We start from the raw sequence: 21,166 nt of genomic DNA on the forward strand, positions 1-21,166 counted from the left end.
TGCAGCGTCTTTCGTGGTGGCCTGACAGAGATTCTGGGCCTTGAATCAAAAGCCAGGAAGGACATTTATGCTTACTTCAGTTTCACCCAGACATCTGTAGGCTGCACACATCCTTCCTGTCCCACAGAGAGCTCATCTGCCTTTGACGCCTCCAGCCTGTCCTTTGTCCGTGCTTTCTCCCCGATGATGTCACTCTCCCGTGCTTGATACACAACCTTCTCCTGGGATCCAGTAGTCTGAAGGGGAGGCTGAGCATGGGCAGGTGATGATGCCTTTAGTGTGGACACACTGGGTCCTTGACAGGTTTTGCATATATAGGACACGTTACTTCTCTTTTCTCATGAGTAGGGATAGGAACATTCTTATTATCAACAGCATCATGCCCTAATATAGACATATTTAGTATACGTAGGAACTTTTTAAGATGTGCCTTATATTACAAGTAATATGATGCTTTCAGTTAATTGCTCATTTAAAAAAACAGTGATTTTCTTTAGCAGTCATTTGCATGTTAATAGCAGCCTCATTAAAAATTATGAATGGCCTGAAGTGTTGAGAAGAGTGCAGTGGTTATCATGAGCACACCTTCACGTAAGGGAGCGGATGGTCTCTGCTGTATTCCCATGTGAGTCTTCCATATGTGCTGCCCATTTACGTCCCTGTACGCACGAGACCTCCACAACCGTGAGAGCACAGGTCAAGACTCGGGGTTACGGCTTCCTTGCCCTCGTCCCAGGATAAGCTTCATCTTTGCGAGGCAGCCTTCCCTGCCGCCTTCAACTCTGAACTCATGGGCACGTGTGTCAGGAGCATTAGGTTTGGGGACTATTTTAGATTGCTGCATTGTAAGCGACAGAGAGCTCATAGTAGATTGGGTAGGCCCAGCTTCCAGTAACTTCTCCTACATCATCGATACTATCAGAAGCGTGGCCTTCATTGTATGTTTCTAACTGTGTTTCTTAAGAAATGACATGAAGTTGCAGCCTGGTCTAAACCAGTATGCTGTCCTGGGTTCAGAAAGTGGGACCCCCTCCTTAGGTCTAGTTCTCAGCACGTGACCTCCAGGGGCGGCCAGAACGCTTGGTCAGGTTTTGGGGGTGCCGCAGAGGTAGAGCTGCAGAAATGCATGTTACGTTTCCGTGCCTCGGTTATCACTAATGAAAAGGGAAGAGCCTCTTGTGTTTTTTTCAGAACTTTTCCTTGTTCATAAAAATACTATTTGAGAAAAAAGATTCCTGAGAAAAATGAAGTAATTTATTTAACTTGATACTCTTTTTACCAAAGATTTCTGCTAACTAAAAGAAATGCACATTGCATTAATTTTTAGCATACAGTTGTTTTTTTTCTGTTTGTTTATAACAGTCATTTTTGTGGGGGGTATGTTTTAGGGGATCATTCAGAAGATAGTGGACAGTCACAAAGTAAAGCACGTGGCCTGCTATGGATTTCGCCTCAGTCACCTGCGGTCAGAGGAGGTTCACTGGCTCCATTTGGATATGGGTGTCTCCAATGTGAGGGAGAAGTATGAACTTGCACACCCACCAGAGGAGTGGAAGTAAGATTACATACCTACTTTGGCGTGACTCACACTTGATTTGTTTGCATATTAAATCACACACAAGAGGATGAACGTCTTTCCTTAATTTTCTTACTGATTGTAATTACGACTCCTGTATAAATAAAATTGGCTGGTAATGATTAACCAGTGATCTCTTCTAGACTTCTGTTCCGTCTGTCTTTGTGGCACCACCGACTCTGGACTGCCTGAGTTTCTCAGGGGTTCTGTGGTGATGGCCTTTGGCTAGTCACACTTCTCTTGTCAGGACTCCTTTGTTTCAGCCTCGGCTCGAAGAGCTCAATTCCTCATTCTTTTCCTTTCTGTCCTGTTAGCATTCTTTTGTGCAGCAGGACTTCCTGAGCCCTGAGGAGACCACGTCTAATTATCTCATGAACGGGCAGCACGGCTCGCGAGCCCGGTACGCTCCGGCTCGCCTGAGAGGACTGGGTGTGTACTTGACATTCACGTGCTACAATTAAATGAGGTAGTGACTCGTCCTGACCTTAGTGAGACTGCTGTGACTGAAAGTGAATTAAAAGGATTCTCTACAATTGTCCTTTCTCTGGTTCTCTCCAAAAAATAATAATTTTTTCCACTGTTAAGCAGAGCAACACGTTAGTCGGAAACCATATGTGTAAAACACTAGAGTGTGAGAGGAGGTGAGCCCCGTGCGCAGGCACCCTCATTTTTGTAGACACAGTCACAGAGACAAAGGTGGTTGTGGATTGGGGATGGTACTCAGTGTTGGTCACTTTCAGTTCAGCACCCAAATCGATTAGAAGACACATTTGGAAAGAAAAACAAACATGTGAGGTTAATAAATCTCTAGTCAAATGCGATCTTGTCCTAGTTACAGTTTACCAGAGAAATATGCTTGTATTTTCAGCTTTATCAAACAGCTGGAACTGACAAGCTAACAGGATATTCCGTGATAATATAGTTTGGTTGGGTTACATCAATGGCTAGCAGAGATTTGACCTCCAGCTCTTTTGCCAGTCAATGAAATAAGTGTTTAAAAGCCAGGAATACCTAGAAGTTAGTTAAAAATACCTGTAGGTTTTTTTATTCCATACAATTCTATTTCCTTCTTAATTTATATGGACAAGTCAGAGGCACAGTGCATTATGACGGTAGCCCTAGTGCTCAGTAAGATGCGGAGTGTAGACCTCTGCATATACAAGCTCTGTTTCTGTTCTTTTAAGCCAATTTATTTTGCTTGATATCAAGTAAAGGTGAGTGGGCACTACTCTTTTTCATGGAGCCTGAACCCTCAAAAGAAAGGCAAGCATAGACTGGGCGAGGTAGAACTTTGCCACACGCAGTGCTGAACCTGACGCTGACAGAGGTGTGAAGATGCCGCCACTGCTGTATCGTCACCGAGTCGTGGCTGGAGCCAGGCGCCAGGCCAGCTGTGCACTCTTTGTACATTTGCAGCCTGTAAAATATGTATGTCACATAGCTCTCCCCAGTCTTATAAGGTGAAGACGGAGGAAACAAGCAACAAACTTGATTTAAGTTCCAATTACGGACAGAGCTCGGGACACAGCTTGACTTGAATGTAGCTGACTTCACGGTGCAGGCTTTTTCAATGAACGTGCCCATCTCAGGAGGACTGCTGCGGTTTTAGCTCCAAGAAGTGGTCTGACAGTGCGCTGTCTGCACCAGTGAAGGTGTGTGGACAAGAGGCTGGAGGCACAGGTAGGCCCTGTAGGTGCTTCTGGGAGGGTTAGGCTTTATACTGCCTGTCCATGCATGCCAAAGGAGGCGGAACTTAAAGTGTCAGTAAGAAACAGGAGACTATTCTAAAAAGAACCAAGTAGATTTGAAAAAAGACCAAACACAAGTTCTAGAAACCACTGGATGGATAAAACAGCAAATTAGATATAGCTGAAAAATTAGTAAACAGAAGTGTGGATCTGAGAAAATTTTCCCAAAAGATAGCCCACAGAGATAAACATGTGGTAGGTATGAAAGCACGTTATGTAGCATGAAGAATGAGAAGGTCAACCCATTTCTGGGCAGGGCTCTCAAAGAGAATAGAAAGAAAGAGGAAAAAGAAATACTCCAAAGAGATAATGGCAATAGCTGAGAATTTTCTAGAAGTGGCAAATACCAGAAGTCCTCAGGTATAGGACTAACGTAAGATCCCAAACAGGGTTAATGAAATAAATCTACACTTTGGTGGATTATAGTCAAATAGTGTACAAAAGAAAAAGAGATGATGCTAAAAGCAACCAGGGAAAAATTCACAATTCTCCACATTTCTCTCCAAGTGGTGAGAAAAAGTAACTGGCGACCTGTATTTGTTCGTCAGATTCAGTTGCCATTCAAGAGCAGGGTGACAGAGGTACTTTCCTCAGAGAGTTTGCCACCCTACAAACATATTTCAGGAGAAAGAAAAGTGATTTCCGAAGTGGTTTTCAGATACAGGAAGGAGTACTAGGGAAAAAATTGGGTGGTTCAAAGTAAGCATTGGCTCTAAAAACAAATAATGATAAGAACTGATTTTTTTATATTAAAAAAGTAGAACCCAAATAGTGGATGCATGTCAGAAGAGAGGTAGTCAGAATTGTAGCTCTCAACCACGTTTTAAAATTATGTATTAAAAAAATAAAAAATAAAAAGATTGTATATTAAGACAGCCATGAAACATTAGAAGTAGATTTTATAAGCTAAATAATATGTGGGTGAGTAGGTGTTAGGGACCCACAGCAAGGAGAGAAGGAAGGGACTGGAAAGCAGGACAAAGAGGAGTCACAGACTAGACTTTGGAAATAAGCTCAAGCAGACTAACAGTAACTGGTCAGAGATTGTTAGTGTGTGATTAAAAAATAGAGTCCAGCTATCTGCTCTTTATGACAGGTATCTAAAACAGTGATGTTGAAGACATTTTTATGTGACTTACAGGAAGAAATATTTTACCTTAAGATGCGGTACACATACACATGTGCGTGTCTCAGAACTATGTACATATAGGTCTACATATGTACTTCACAAAACCATACCCAGCCTCACTAGAACACTGAATTCTAAGGTTTTCATCCAGAGGCATTCTATTCTGTTTAATTTTATTTAGATAGATGGATGGTGGGCAGGTGGATGGATGGATGGGTGGGTGGGTGGATGCATGGATAGAAGGATGGATGGATGGATGGATGGATGGATGGATGGATGGAAAGATGGATGGATGGGTGGGTGGATGGTGGGTGGATGGGTAGATGGATAGAAAGATGGATGGGTAGTGGGTGGATGGGTAGTTAGAGAAGGGGATGGATGGATAGATAGATGGATAGAAGGATGGATGGATAGAAAGATAGATGGATGGGTGTTTGGAGAGATGGATGGATGGGTGTTGGGTAGATGGATGGATAGAAAGTTGGGTGGATGGATAGATACAGAGAAGGATGGATGGATGGATGGATGGATGGAGAGATGGGTGGATGGATAGATAGGAGAAGGATGGATGGATGAATAGAAGAATTTTCCTACCTACTCACCAGGGGGATGAGGGGATTGGTATTGCTTTATTAATATCCTGTTTTAAAAGTTTCAAGACAGAAAAACATTCTTAGGGATATGGAGAACAACCACATAGTAATAAAAGGCTCATTTCACAAGAATTTATGAAGAGTAGAAATAGATGGAACTATTAAACTTGTAAGTTTCTAAAGACATTTCTCAAAATACATAAAGCAAAAATAGTAATAAAAGATTAAAACTTAGCTCTCCTAATAATTAAAAAGAAAACAAACAATAGTAAACAATTTTTAAATTATGATTTTCACTATCCTTTTTAACATGGAAATACAGAGGCCTGCACATGGCAATGTGTTAATCAGTTTGAAAACACATTCCTAAATAGTTCATGGTTCCAAGTAAAACTCCCAGTTTGCTGAGGGTCTGGCTTGCTGCCTTGTTCTATTCCTCCCATGGGCTCCTCCCCTTCGCCCTCCAGTCCACCTTCCTGTAGGAGCTGATGCTGTCAGTCATTTCTTACCTAACAGTGTTCTGTGCTTCACCTCTTGTGTGCCCAACCCTCCTACTTTACTGACCATTCACTGTCTTCTGCTTAGCATTTAAATTTGGGGGCTGCTCCAGTGACCTTTTTTCCTCGTTCTTTTCTCTGTAGACCTGCGTTTGGCATCGAAATCACACTTTCATTCAATAGACCTACAGGAAACCAATAAACCAGTTTTTGCCTAACCAGACAAAAATCCTAAAAGCTGGTAGCTTGCGGAAGCAGTAATAGAAGGAGTGAAAAGCAGTTATACAAGGATTTTTTAAGGTAGAGCTCATAGGACTTGCTGAAAAGTCTTTAAAAGTATACACATCCAGGGAAATATGTAAATCATTTCTGCAGAGGCTTCCAGTAGTTCCTCATCATCCGTGGAGCCAACTCGAGAGTCTTGATCATCTCTCAACCCCATCTCCTTTTGCTCTCACTCCCCTTCCTGCACTCCGGCGGCTTGCACTCTGACATTTCAGTGTTCCCTTTTCAAAAGTACTGGGTCAGGATCTTCTCTGCCGCCAGCTTTCTTGCCTGGTGAATGGGACAGACTTTTATCTTGGAGAACTTTCCACCTGCTCCACCCTAGCCACATGGCTCTCTTACTGGTTCTTGAACAAGCCAAGTGTGTATTGCTCCTTGGAGTCTTTGTACCTGCTGGGACTCTGGTGAATGTGCTCCCCTGCTGTTTCCAGCATGGCTTGGACCTCCCATCATTTAGGGCGAGTGCTCTGCTCTCCCCTCTTCCTGTGGTCTTCTCCAACCGTTCTGTCTGTAGGGCCCACTGCCGATCCACTGGATGACTTTTCTCCCACAGGGCCTTGGTCTTACTGTCTGATCTGTGCCTCATTTCTAGCTAGTTGTGCCTGGTAAGTAGTAGGCACCCAGTAAAAACTTTTTAAGTGAGAAGTGAATTAGTGGTGATGAGAGTGTCAAGTAAGAGGAAACACAGTATGGTGGAATAGTAACGTGTATTCTTTACTAGTGTGTGTCCGTTGCAGTGTTTTCACACTAATACATGTTGCTTACTATGTGGAGGGCGTTGTGCGAAGCACTTGGCTTACTTTACCAAAATTAATTCTTATTATGATAGTTTTATCAAGTGGGTGGGTACTCACCTTTTTCCACTTTACTTGTGAGAAACCTGCTGTTCTGAGAGGTTTATTAACAGCTTCTTTGACATCCTACAGCTTCCACTGGTGGAGGGTAGAGAGTGGAGTCCATGTACTCAGCTGTTTCTTGTCTACTCCTGTGTAAAACAGGTACGGACAAGAAATGAACGATTGATAGTGTTTTCTCCTCGCTAGCAGGCGTCTTCTCAGTTCATGGGTGGCTTTGTGAGGGCAGCCGCACGCCTGGCTTTAGTTTTGAGAAGTAAGGTCTTAGTCAAAGGACTCACCAGAATAATTGGATGTCAATCTCCATTCTCGGGAGGTTTTTGAACATAGATTTTTTTTTTTTTTTTTTTTTTGGACTCTCTGCTATAGGCTCTGTTGATATGGTCCAGTAATCCTGAGATAGAAGCGTGCTCTCCTGAGTCCTCAGCTCTTCAAACACCTCTGTGAGCTAGCTTGCAGAACACAGTGGGTTGTAACTGAGGCAGGCAGTGTGACCTCACAGAGGCATCATGACTCGCCACTGGGGAAACGAAAGGGCTGATTTGATGAACGGCTCTCCTTGTGGGAAGAACAACAAAGTTAGATCCTACCTCAAATAATACACAGACACCCATGTGAGATGGATCAAGTGAGAAAAAAGGTTAATGGAAAGTAGAGTTGACTGTGTCTCTGGTCCTGCAGTAGGAAGATTTAATACCCCCAAAGTGTTCACTATCAATGGAAAGAAAGCAGATTTGACTTTATTAAGATAAAGAACTTCTGTATATCAAAAGGTATATTTTTAAAAGTGCAAAAAGCAAGTTGCAAGTGAGAGGTGATATTTGTAACATATGTAATGAACAAAAGACGGTGTCAAGAGTTCTTCCGGTTGATATGAAAATTGCAGACAATTCACTAAATGGGCCAGAAACACGACGGTATCGTCATAAAGAGAACACAAGTCTGGCCAGTAATCATAGGCAGCCACTGTCGGCTTCATTCGCCCATTAGGGAGATGGGCATCTGGGCCGCACGATCCGTCTGCCACTCTCCGCGTGGCCAAAAGTAAGTTGTTGACAGTGGAGAGGCGGTGGCTCCAGCAGGCTCTTGCCTGCACTGCTGGTGAGAAGGTAAATGGGTACAGCCATCTGGTGAACAGCTTGAAAATCGGGCGTTGCCCACTCTATGCACTTCCACTGCAGATTTTGTCCTTGAGAGACTCTTAGGTGTCTGTTCCGGGCTAGAGTTGCAAGAACGTCATGCAAGTGAAAATGGACGAACAGTAGGGATGTGCAGCAGTATGGACGAATCTTAGCTACGTAACTTCGTGGCAGAATTGAGTCTTCCAGGAAAGTGTTGTGAGTACACTAAGTACCACTGAACTGTACACTTTATAAAAAGGCTAATTTTTTGTTATGTGAATTTTACCTTAATTTAAAAAAAAGTAAGTCCCAGAAGATGACATACAGCATGATAAGCTTTTATAAAGTGAAGAAAAAAACCCTAAAAGAATATTGTTGGGAACACATCAGTTAAGTAAGACAATGTGGCTCATGTAAGTAAAGGACCAGAGGGAAGTCATCCAGAGCCTCTCTGGGAGGAGCAGCTTGCCCCCCAAGTCTCCATAAGGGAGACACCCCAGGACGTCACAATACCGTCCTAATCGATACTGCAGCAAACAGTGTCCTGCAGTTTTGAGAGATTTCCACCAGACAGATTTCAACTTCGAAGTTTAGCACTTAGATCTTTCTAATGAACCAAATTTTGGTAATTAAATTTGGGTATCTGGAGTCACCTGTGTAGAGTGGTCTGTTTGGCTTAGTCAGGTATAAATAGACTGTCTGAGCTTTGGGGGAAATGGTCCAGTCCTTTTGATGTCGAATCCAGGGCTTCGAGGGCCAGGTCTGAGACATGGCTCGTGTGGCCTTTGAGAAAGTGTTGTGGGGCTTTGCCGAGCAAGTGCAGAGTACCCTCCTCATTGTTACCAAGACACGGTCCTGCTTAGCGCTGCTCTGTCCCTGCCGTGTAGCAGCCCCTCGCTCTGCAAGGACACCACTGGTTTCAGACCTCGGCAGGAGAAAAAGTCTTTTATAGAGGAAAGGTGCCATTTTTCAAAGATGACAAGTGAAAATGAATAATGATAGTTTAGGAAGCTTTCATTTATGCTTCATGGTTTCCTGTGTTACCTTGAAATGACACTGCCTCTGCTCATGCCTTCATTTAAAAGTAAGTCTTTCATTGTAATCCTGCATTGCTGAGATTTAAAGCAGAAAGACAACAAAGAGAGGAGCGCTCTGACGGGTTTGGAAGTGATACCTTTAAAACGAGGATGGACTTTCAGTTTGCTGGTGTTAAACATGTACTGGATGCTTCTGCACCAGATACGAGCACCAGGGAGATAGGTCAGTGTCCGTCCGTGTCCAGTGGGTCTGCGGCCACAGATTGGCTCCAGAGAGGCTGGTTGGAGAGCGGTTCTGGTGGGTGTTATGGGTGTTGTTACCACGGTTATGGAACAATCAGTCTGCGAATTTCTTTTGATTCTCAATATGTATCAAAAGTTGGAAGAATAGTTGACAGAAGCCTTGCATACTCTTCACCTCGCTCCCCTAAAATGTTGAAACTTTCATAAACATAGTACGTAATTGAAACCAGGAACTTAACATGGATACAGTGCTATTAACTGATCTACAGATGTTACTCAGATTTCCACAGGTGTCCCACTTACCATCCCTTTCCTGGTCTAGGATACCGTGTGGCTGTTCACGGTCTCCTTAAGTCTTCTCTAATCTGGGACAGTTCCTCAGTCTGTCTATGTCCTTCATGAACTTGACACTTCTGAAGAATCGTGACTGGTTATTTGTACCGTGTCTGCCAATTGGGGTTGGTCTGGGGTTTTTTTCATGGTTATATTGACGTTGCGTGTTGTTGGCAAGAGTACGACAGCCAGGCTGTTGAAGCCGTCACAGCACAGCTTATCGGGAAGTCTGTGATGATGAGGCGACTCCTTTTTACAGGTGATTTGCACTTGGATCACTTGGTTTAAGGTGCTGGCCAGGTTTCTCCACCGTGAAGTTACTGTTTTCTCTTTTGTAATTAGAAGTACGTGCTGGGGGATATATTGAGACTATGCAGGTATTCTGTTTCTCATTGATTTTCACCCATTAATCTCAGTACTATTGATGATTCTTACAGCTATTACTGCTGTAATTTTTGCCTAATGATGAATTTCTATCTCTATCCTTCTTTGAGGATTTTTAAATGGAAGTCTGTTGTAAGAAAGAGTTGTCCAATACCACATTATTTGCAGGACCCATCAAGAAACAACAATATCTGTGTTGTTTCTGGAAATGGTGGTTTGTTTATTTCACTACACACAGACTGGCTAGCTGACCCTTCTCAGTATCAAGGTTAACAGATTCTTTGTCCAAACACTTCCTACTCCACCTCGCCATTAGTTGATTAGCTTATGGATATCTTGGTGCTCATTGTTGGTGGTAAGACTGAGGAGGTTAGTGTCAGTGGCCTTAATAGGAAGTTATTTCTTAGAAGAAGCAAAAGGACGATGTATTTGGGGCCTGTTATATTTAGCTGCTATGCAGAAATCCATGGAATGGCAGACAGCAGAATAGTGGAAATGTGTCTCAGGATGCAGCCAGGCTCTTAGAATAGTAACGGAAGGGTAAGGAGAATGGTAAGTTTCATGGACGAGAGGGGAGTGGGGATGTCAGCACTCGTGGACGAGTAGGCTGTGGGGGTTGGGTGCTGTGGTTTAAGGACTGAACCAGGGTGATGGAATGCGATTAGATCAGGCAACCTTGGGCAGTTCAGCAGGGCTGTGGGGGGACAGACAAGCCAGACTGTACCGATTGAAGCAGGGACCAGAATCCTTCCCACGATCTGAAGAGCTGGCCTGCCAGCACAAGCGTAAGGTCAGTTCTCTTCCTCTGTTTTTGAGCCACAGGGGCCTTCTCTTAGTTTCATTCTGCTCCGCGGCATTTGTGCATGTACTTGCTGCAGAGGAATCCCTGTCTGCCTCTTCCTACCTGTGGGACCTTGGGCCACTTACCTAAAGCCCTGAAGCGTCTTTCCCATCAGTGAAAACAGGGTGAGATACTAACCTGGTTCATTACTTCTCAGCCAGGGTACTGTGCTCGCCTCCGGGCCTCCTGCTTCTTCCTCTGGGCCCTGTTGTCTGTCCTACACACTGTCACCTGCCTGGTCTGAGAAACGTACATCCTGTGACGACCCTGCTGTGCTCCCAGTGCTCCGAGCTCCGTAGTCAGGACGTGCAGGGCCCTCTGTGATCTGCCACTTCCCGATCCTACCTCTCCCTGCAGCCCTCCTACTCAGTGCTTGCGCTCTGGGCTCGAGCTGCCTTTGCCTTCCCACACATCCTCTAGCCTCAGGGCTGTCACCCATTCTCTTCCAACAGGTCAGAACTCTTGTCCCTGCACATGACTGAACGACTCCTTTCCTCCCCTCAGATCTTCATTCAGATGTCACTGAATCAGAGTGTCCTCTGCCAGCTACCCTGTGTGGAATAATGCTTCATCACTTGTTATTCACCCTTAACTCGCTTATTTGTCTTTGTCACGCTTACTGCCACCCCACGGATGTTTGTGTATTTGCTGTCTGACTTTCACCACAAATTGTATATAAACTTTTAGAGAGCCGGCACTTTGCCTGTTCTGTTCACTGGGTCTTCCCAACCCCGGGAGCTGTACCTAGGATGGGGTTGGTGCTGGAGTCAGTATTTGTGGAGTAATGACTAGGGTGATAAGTAATCCGTGGAGCCCGCGATTATTGTGTGCCGGTGCGTGTGCTCGGTGTTCTGCGCTCCCGACAACCTTGCCAAGACACCAAGGTGCAGAGAGGCGATGGCAGACCGTGGATGGGCCACGGAGCCAGAGTCCCAGCCCAGGCGGTCCCGGTGCAGAGCCCACATCCTTCCTGCTTCTGTCAGGCCCATGGCTGACTACAAGGAGGCTGTGGGTCACGTCCTCATAACCATCACTGTCAGGCCCTGAGTAGTCATGATGTGTCCGTTGAGGCCATCGTCAGCATCATCAGGGTGCTGGCTGGTCACAGCAGGGATGTGCAGCCAGGCTGCCCAGTGTTTGATCCAGAGTCTGTTTCCTTATCATTAAATGAGATGACATTCCTAGTGAAAGCCTCCTGTGTCCTGTCTGACCCTGAGCGTGCAGCCTCAGGACCGACCGCTACTGCTTGCAGAGCACCGTCTCCTGGCCTGCCAAGCGTGGCTCGGGACCGACCGCTGCTGCTTGCAGAGCACCGTCTCCTGGCCTGCCAGGCGTGGCTCGGGACCAACCGCTGCTGCTTGCAGAGCACCGTCTCCTGGCCTGCCAGGCGTGGCTCGGGACCAACCGCTGCTGCTTGCAGAGCACCGTCTCCTGGCCTGCCAGGCGTGGCTCGGGACCGACCGCTGCTGCTTGCAGAGCACCGATTCCTGGCCTGCCAAGCGTGGCTCACTGCACTCTGTTCTCTGACAGCTGCGTGGCTTAGGAGAGAGTGCATGTGAAGTGCCTGGTAAGTCCTCGGTTCAAAATGAACTCTGGTGTGCTTCCACAAATGACCGCCCCATGCAGAATATCTGCAGTAAATTGTTGACCTCGCTCTGAGTAGATGTAGAAGGGAAACTCATTGTTCGGCAGTTGTGTATTTTAATGAAGATGGACACTTAAGACTCTTAGCAGAACTTGTGTGTACCTTGCATTTTTTCCACCCTTAACTGAACCAAAAGAATTGTATTTACTACTTTGTTTGCATGTTTTCCTTGTGAGACTATTACATTTTTTTTTTTTAAGATTTTTTTATTTATTTATTCAACAGAGATAGAGACAGCCAGCGAGAGAGGGAACACAAGCAGGGGGAGTGGGAGAGGAAGAAGCAGGCTCATAGTGGAGGAGCCTGATGTGGGGCTCGATCCCATAACACTGGGATCACGCCCTGAGCCGAAGGCAGACGCTTAACCGCTGTGCCACCCAGGCGCCCCTATTACATTTTTTTAAACGTCAGTAATAAAACTTTAGAAAAAATAGATCTTCTTATAACGTTTGGGTAGGCAGATATTTTATAAACAAAACATTAAAAGAATTTCCTAAAAAGGAAACGAATAAATAGGGCTGCATAAAAATTATGAACTTTCTTCCTCAAAAGAGAACATTAAAATAAAAAGATTTTTAAAATAAGTTTTGCAAGATACCACCAAGAGAGTGAAAGACAGGTCTTGGAGTGGCAGAAGATAGGAGTCTAACAATGGCCTCGTGCCCTGAATATGTAAGGCATGCCTACAGGTCAGATGGGGGTTGGGGAGGGGGAATGACAACTCTTTAGAAAAAACAGGTGTTTCACAAAAGGAGATTTCCAAAATGGCCAGTCATCAAATGAGGGTGTTCCCAGTCCTCTCTACACTTACTGCCGTAAATATCAGTGACCACGGTGAAAGAGAAATGCTGGGTGGAGGTGGGGGTGGAGAGGATCCAGAACACCCCAGGCTGATGGGACTTTGAATTGGTGTGGCTTCTTCAGCTCCCGGATAGTTGACGTCTGCTAACGCAGGTGTGTGTGTGTGTGTGTGTGTGTGTGTGTGTGTGTGTGTGTGTGATAAGTTCATGAAATTGAAGAGACTTGTTCTTGTTCTTTTGCGCATAGTCCTGCAAGAAATACTACTGATGAGTTGGGCTACATTACTGGACTGAATAATGATCCCTCTAATCCTGCTTTTAATTTCTCATGCGGAGTGTTGTGATTTTGTGTATGATTCTTTAAGATTTTGTTTTTGTAAAATTCCTACATGTGGAGGGGAAATTCTATATCTGAGCAAATCATTCCAAAAATATCCTCACGTGTCGGTAAGAAACTTGAAACCCAGAGGTAGGTGGGAAGAAAGCTCTTGCTGAATACTCATCAACCAATGAACATGGCAAAGAGGAGCCCCAGGCCGGTGTTGTCCCAAGGGCCAGAGGGAGCTCTGTGGAGGCTCTGCAGATGGTTGTACTTTCCCTGCAAACACACATGGCATGAACGTGTGATTGAGGTTTTTATGACGTAAGAGGAAAAAGTTGGGTGGGGAGGGGAATAAGGGGAAAGCAAGGGATGACGCTGGTACAGCACCCTGGTGGTGGCCACTGTGGTGAGTGAAAAGGGAGGGGAAGTACAAACAAGAAAGCAGGTGCAAGTGCGGAAGAAGATGGCAGAGAGAGACCAGAGGCCGGGCAACGATTAGCAGCCCTGAGCTACAACCGGGGCTGGCTCTGCCCCCCCAGGGGCATTGTCCGGAGACATTTTTGGTCATCACAACTGGAGAGAGGGCAATGCTGTTGGCCTCTAGTGGGTAGTAGCCAGTGATTATCCTACAGGCATAGGACAGGGCCTGCACTCGCCCACGACAGGGAACATCAGGCCTCAAATGTTAGTTGTGCTGCTGTGGAGAAGCTCTGACAGAGGAAACAGAACCCGCGGTGCAGCGGAGAAGACAGCAGACCTGTGGTGTGGGCTGGAGCCACTGGCCACCTGCATCTTGGTACCGGTGCCCTGGGAGACAGAGCCTGGCTCTTTTGTGGGTGTGTGCATGTGATGGGGACTAGCTGTTGAGTCTGGGCACACGCACAGAAGGTGAGGCCCCTGAATGGCAGAGACCTGTGGTCCGTGGGGAGAAGGGGAGGAGCCCTGTGCACACACGTGACCGGTGCATGCGCAGTATGAAGAGCTTTCCGAGGAGGGGCAAGACTTCTAGATAGCGATGAACCCTTTCACTTCTGAGACTGTCATTAAGGAAAAATCAACCAACAATGAAAGTCCCAGTGTAATCCACAGCAATCTGGAGGTGTTCACGTATTTTGTATTTTAGTGAATAAAAAGGTTGGACTTAAGAAAATATTAGTGTAATATTCTCACTCCCTGACTGTGTCTTCTCTGTCTCATTTCCTGGCCTCTGTTTTCTTTGACCCCAGATTCCAAGAATTGACCAAGTTCTGGGCTTGAGCCTCTTCGTTGTAAGTCCACACTTGCTTCCTTCAGGCTCGGAGCCAGCAGCCATGTGGCGTGAGACTCTCACTCAAGCTTTTTGTCTGGACCTTGCTTCTTGTTTGCACACTTGCCTTTTAAAATGCCCCCTGGTGACCTTGTCTGACTTTCTAGTGGTGTCTTGATGATGACGAGGCCAGAGCTGAGCTTATTTTCTTCCCTAACATCAGCTTCTCCTCATGACTTGACCACTTGTTTAACGGGGCTCGTGTCCTTGTGTGCGTATTAATTTCAGCCCTCCCGTGCTTCTCGTCTCCAGCTCCTCCAGTGAGCCATCCCTGGACAAGCCATGCAGGGGGCTTTCGCACTCCTGCTCCCTCCTTTTCCTTTGGCCGTGGTTAGCAGCATGCTCCCTGGAGCCCCGCACCTGCTGTGTCATCCCTTTCTAGCCTATACTGTATATGTCATGCTGACAAAACATTGTTTTATCATAATAGTCCAGGACTTAAAAATCTACCCGAGTCTGTCCGTTAACGTTGCCCTGTTGCGTTCCTGTTGTACCCACGGAAGGTACTTCTAACCATTTAATTTGAGTTCAAGTGATTACGGTCATATAATTGAGGATAGAGGTCATATTCTTTATAGAGTAAAGGACTAGATCATAGTATTTCAGGCTTTGTTGATCACACGGACTCTGTTACAGCTATTTAGCTCTGTCTTTGTAGTGAGAAAGGAGACATGGACAGCACATAACGAAGAAGCGTGGCTGCGTTCCCGGGGAACTTTATTTAGGAAAGTCACTTGGCAGGCTGGATTTGGATGACAGGCCATACTTTGCAGGCCCTGATCTGTAGCAATGTTTTAAGCTCTTGGACGCCAGTGCTTACTGTAAGACTAGATATGATTGACAAAGCTTGTAAATTTTGCACGTGAGATAATGCTAAACTGATGTGGTTTTACCTTTATTGGGTAAACTGTTAATTTATTATATGGAAAGTTTTGTCTGCATCCATTATTGACATTGCACCGCTGGCAAGAGGGTGCTCTAAATTCTGCATTCCATTTAGTCCTCACTCCAATCTAAATTCAGTTCTGAAGTAGCTTGGGCCAAGTAGGTAACTGCAGACTTCTCATGACCGAACTTTTTTTTTTTTTTTTTTAATGATTTTTTATTATATTATGTTAGTCACCATACAGTACATCCCCGGTTTCCGATGTAAGGCTCGATGATTCATTAGTTGTGTATAACACCCAGTGCACCATGCAATACGTGCCCTCCTTACTACCCATCACCGGTCTATCCCATTCCCCCACCCCCCTCCCCTCTGAAGTCCTCAGTTTGTTTCTCATAGTCCATAGTCTCTCATGTTTCATTCCCCCTTCTGATTACCCCCCCTTTCTTTATCCCTTTCTTCCCCTACCGATCATCCTAGTTCTTATGTTCCATAGATGAGAGAAATCATATGATAGTTGTCTTTCTCTGCTGGACTTATTTCACTTAGCATTATCTCCTCCAGTGCTGTCCATGTTGTAGCAAATGTTGAGAACTCGTTCTTTCTGATAGCTGAGTAATATTCCATTGTATATATGGACCACAACTTCTTAATCCAGTCATCTGTTGAAGGGCATCTCGGCTCCTTCCACGATTTAGCTATTGTGGACATTGCTGCTATGAACATTGGGGTGCATATGGCCCTTCTCTTCACTACGTCTGTATCTTTGGGGTAAATACCCAGTAGTGCAATGGCTGGATCATAGGGTAGCTCAATTTTTAACTTTTTCAGGGACCTCCACACTGTTTTCCAGAGTGGCTGTACCAACTTGCATTCCCACCAACAATGTAGGAGGGATCCCCTTTCTCCACATCCTCTCCAACAATTGTTGTTTCTTGCCTTGTCTATTTTTGCCATTCCAACTGGCGTAAGGTGGTATCTCAGTGTGGTTTTGATTTGAATTTCCCTGATGGCTAATGATTTTGAACATTTTTTCATGTGTCTGTTAGCCATTTGTATTCATGACCGAACTTCTGAGACATCTTTGTGCCGTGAAGGCAAAAAACATTTTATTTACACCTTCTCATTATTCTTCATCAAATCTAATTTGAAAGCATATATGTGAAATTTAAACTGTAAGGGTTGTGCATGTGAAAATACGAAGTAGAGATTCTTGAAGGGGCATGGGTTTTAACATTTGCATTCTATTGCCCTCTTGTGGTCAATGATGTATTGTTCTTTTTTTGGGGGGGGCGGGATTTTTTTGTCTGTTCTTTTTTTTTTAATTAATAATATTTTTTATTCTATTATGTTAGTCACCATACAGTACATCCCTAGTTTTTGATGTAAAGTTCCATGACTCATTACTTGCGTATAACACCCAGTGCACCATGCAATACGTGCCCTCCTTAATACCCATCACCAGTCTATCCCATTCCCCCACCCCCCTCCCCTCTGAAGCCCTCCGTTTGTTTCCCAGAGTCCATAGTCTCTTGTGGTTCATATCGCCTTCTATTTACCCCCCCTTTCTTCTTCCCTTTCTTCTCCTACCGATCTTCCTGCTTCTTATGTTCCATAAATGAGTGAAACCATATGATAATTGTCTTTCTCTTTATTGTTCTTTTCAGGATGGCAAAATGTGACTTGTTTCCTAGTGATTTCGTTTTCAATTTTAAAGTGTTCAGAGACTATTTAATATTTAGGCCTAAAGGCCATTAAGGTTTAAAATGTGCATTCAGCAAGCTCATGTTCTCAGTGAGGGAGGTAAGATGTGTGTGTATGCACCAGAGAACAGTGCATGATGGAAGAAGGTCAGATGTCCATGGGTGTGGTGTCGAAATAAATGCTGACAAGGGGCCCCGAGCGCAGAGAGGCTCGTGGCAGGGGCTAACTGTGCAAGTGTCCTTGGCCTGGATGGTTCGGTAGGTTGCAGACAGTGGAAACAGATGGTAAGTGAGGGGAGACGAGGTTCAGTGGTGCTCAGGGCAGCCTCAGTTTACTGCTGCCCCCAGCAGGCAGGCTAGCAGTGAGTGGTAGAAGCTTCAGGTGGGGCAGTTCTGGTCTCGGGGTCACTCCGCTGGAAACTTGTCTTCTTACCAGTGTTTTTCTTACCTGTTGTGACCATTTGTAGGTCATGAAGTCAACGTATCAAAAGCCAGTCTTTTGGGGCGCTTGGGTGGCTCAGATGGTTAAGCGTCTGCCTTCGGCTCAGGTCATGATCTCCAGGTCCTGGGATCAAGCCCCACACTGGGCTCCCAGCTCAGCGAGGAGTCTGCTTCTCCCTCTCTCTCTCCCCCTGCTTGTGCTCTGTCTCTCTCTCCCAGATGAATAAATACAATCTTTAAAAAAAAAGGCCAGTATTGTTTTAAAATAATGGAATAGAATAGAATAGGATGGACTGAAACATTTCAGAGTACACTGCATATTCTAAGGATTAGTATTTCTTTGTAAACCTTCTAAAACAACATTTATTATCCAAATGCATATATGTTTCCGTAAAATGTCTTACTTAGGTTATGGGTCTGAAAAGTTCAAAGCACTGCTCTAAAGGTTATTTGTCGATTGTGTTGTTTTGTTGGTGTTGGTTTTGTTTTAAAAAATAACTTTATGTTTTAAAAAGTGAATGTTCATTAGACAAATAGAGTCCCAAGCCAATCACTCAAAATACTGCCATTAAGCAACCACTGTTGATGTTTGTAGAGTATCATTCCAGGTATTCCTACGTGTGTCTATTTGACTGCTGGCCTGGCTAGCTAGAGAAGCAAATAAGAGCCTGGCAGAGAGGAGATGAGTAAGGCAGGATATAAACAGAGAGCAGCCTGGCAGACAGACAGGAAGGCTTACAGAGGAGCTGATGGACGTAAACTAACTCATCTAACACAAAGCCTAGCTTATAATAAAGTGTTAAATATCTCATGTAATTTATTGGATACCATACTAGAAGTGAAAAAGAGAATGGTTATATGGGTACAAAACAGTAGTAAGTGTATCAGGTGTTTATCCTTGCGATCCCAGGGCTGACTGAGAGCTGTAGCCACTGCCACCGCCCAGCGCCACAAGAGAGTGTCATACTACATATCCCTAGCCCAGGAAAAGATCAAAATTCAAAGTACAGTTTCTACTGACTATGCGTGACTTTCGCACTGTCATAACGTTGAAAACTTCTGAGTTGAACTGTCCTAAGTTGAGGACCATCTGTATTTGAATTCCATATTATGAATATATTATTTATATGTATACACATATATTATCTCTTTCATATTTATTATTTTACCCAGTTTTATTCTTATATATATATATATATTCATATATATATTTTATCCAATTAGAGTTATCCAAATAATTACCTGTTTATTGCACTTTTATCTCTTCCTAAATCTCTGATCCAGAATTATTTTCCTTCTGCCTAAAGAATAACTTTTAGTATTTCCCTTAGGTCAGATCTCCTGGTAAAAGTTTTTCTCATTTCTGTATCTGAAAATTTCTCTATTTTGCTTTTGGTTTGGAAGTGCAGTTTTTCTGGATATTGAATTCTACCCAGGCATCTGTTCTCTCTTTGCGCATTGAATATTTGTTGCATTGTCTTTGAGAAGTCATGTGAGGTCACGTGGTTGCTCCTTTGGAGGAAATGTCTCTTTTTTCCTCTGGAAGCTTGTAAGATTTTCTGATTGTTCTTGGTTTTCAGCACTTTTACTGTAAGGTACTCTGTATTTACCCTGCTTGTTTGTGATTCTTGAGTGTGTGGATTGACATCTTTTACCAATTTTGGCAAAATTCTCGGGCATTCTCTCCTCAAATATCATTTCTGCCCTCTTTTGCTAATCTTCTTTCCTTGTGCCTCTGCAGCCAAGTATAGGAGCAGCTCTTCATTGTGTTCTCTCTCTTGCCTTCCTTTCTGAGTAGGCCGTCCTTTCGTCTCACCGTGCTTCACTCTGGGTGTTTCCTTTGGTTTTTTCATCCTGTTTTCAGCCATGTCCATTCTGTTGTCAATCCATACCCACTGAGTTTTTCATTTTGGTTATTTTATTTTTCAATTCCATTTCCATTTCTTTTTGAAACTTTCTTTATCCTGATCTCCTATGTCTTTAAAGTATTGTCTGGTTTTTATTGTGGTGTTGTTAATGTTGACTTCTTTTCTCATATTTCTGATTTTTAATGAATATGCTACATATCATATTAACCAGACAGTTTGTACAAATCATTTGGGTTTTACTGTGACCTTATTTTCCTACAGAGAACATTTCTCTTTGCTTCTTAGGAGGAGGATAACATGATATACCTTTGATTTTGGATTTGGATTACCTCATTGTCTACATTTGTCCAAACTCATCACATGGTCCACTTAACATTTGTGCATTTCCTGATTTATAAATTTTATGTAAAGTACCATAAAGAAATTTTGAACTCTAAGGAAGTGATATGCATGTTGAAATGTTTAGGGGTGAAATGTACTGATGTTTGCAGATTTCTTTGCAATGCATCAAAAATAAAATGGGTTGAAAGAAGGATAAATAGGGGTGGGTTGATAGGTATGTGGTAAGCAAATCTAGCAAATGCTAATGGTAGAATCTAGGCGGCAGTACATGGTATTCACTTTAAAGTATTTCTACTTTATTATATGTGTGAAAATATTTGTAATACAATTTGGAACAACATTAGAGTGGGACACCATTGTAGTTTGTCATACTCTTCTTTGTCTTTATTGATCTTTCTTGAGATACATGTCAGAATATTTGTTACATTGATATGTTACCTTCTTGTTATAACACAGACTCCTCTATTCTGCAATTTGATGTGACATCGATGGAAATGTATATATTGCATGAATCCTTGTTACACTAAAGTCTGCCTGTCATTGGATCCTGTAGCATAAACATTAAGGACAGTATGAAATCTCTGAATCTTGAGATTTCAAGACCTAGAATCATCGCTAACTTACTTTGTAACCTTGGGAAAATATCTCATGTGTTCTGAGCCTCAGCTTAATTTTTCATCTATGGAATGAAAACACTTCTGTAGTATTGAGTTCCTCTCCTTTGTGTTTACCCCTCAGTCAGAAATATTCCTTAGAGCTAATACTCAAAAGGCAAATACATTTCTCCTTTACCGTTTTGTTTATATGTTTGGACTCTTACATTAAATCAGAAGTCTTACATGCATATGTGTAAAGAGAGTCTGTAATGTTCAAAAGTTCATGGGGTGCTGTGTGGCTCAGTCGGCTAAAGTCTGACTCTTGGTTTTGGCTCAGGCAGTGATCTCAGCATCATGGTATTGAGCCCCGTGTCAGGCTCTGTGCTCAGTGCTGGAGTCTGCTTGCTCTCTCCCTCATCCTCTGCCCTTCCCCTGCTGGGCACATGCTCTCTCTCTCTCTCTCTCAAATAAATGTGAGAAATCGGAAAAAAGAAAGTTCACATCAATGTGCACAGTGCTACAGCTGGCCAGAGGCTCTCTTTCATGTGTTTTCTGCGAGCGGCATTCACTAGCATACCAGTGAGTACAGACACCTGAGTACAGTCTTGACTCATTG

The 21,166-nt window shown here is 43.9% G+C and overlaps 1 protein-coding gene across 1 annotated transcript in view; it reads left to right on the forward strand.

Annotated features, from left to right (window-relative positions):
• The window catches only part of LOC125281947 (focal adhesion kinase 1-like), an 80,329-nt gene extending 67,565 nt beyond the window's left edge, over positions 1–12,764 (forward strand). Inside the window, exon 6 of the mRNA XM_057312871.1 lies at positions 1,389–12,764. Within this exon, the coding sequence (XP_057168854.1) occupies positions 1,389–1,559 (171 nt within the window). The 3' untranslated portion in view covers positions 1,560–12,764. The remainder of the gene's footprint in view (positions 1–1,388) is intronic.
• Positions 12,765–21,166: the final 8,402 nt, after the last annotated feature.

The sequence above is a fragment of the Ursus arctos genome, unplaced genomic scaffold, assembly GCF_023065955.2.
Source record: "Ursus arctos isolate Adak ecotype North America unplaced genomic scaffold, UrsArc2.0 scaffold_16, whole genome shotgun sequence".
Taxonomy (NCBI): domain Eukaryota; kingdom Metazoa; phylum Chordata; class Mammalia; order Carnivora; family Ursidae; genus Ursus; species Ursus arctos.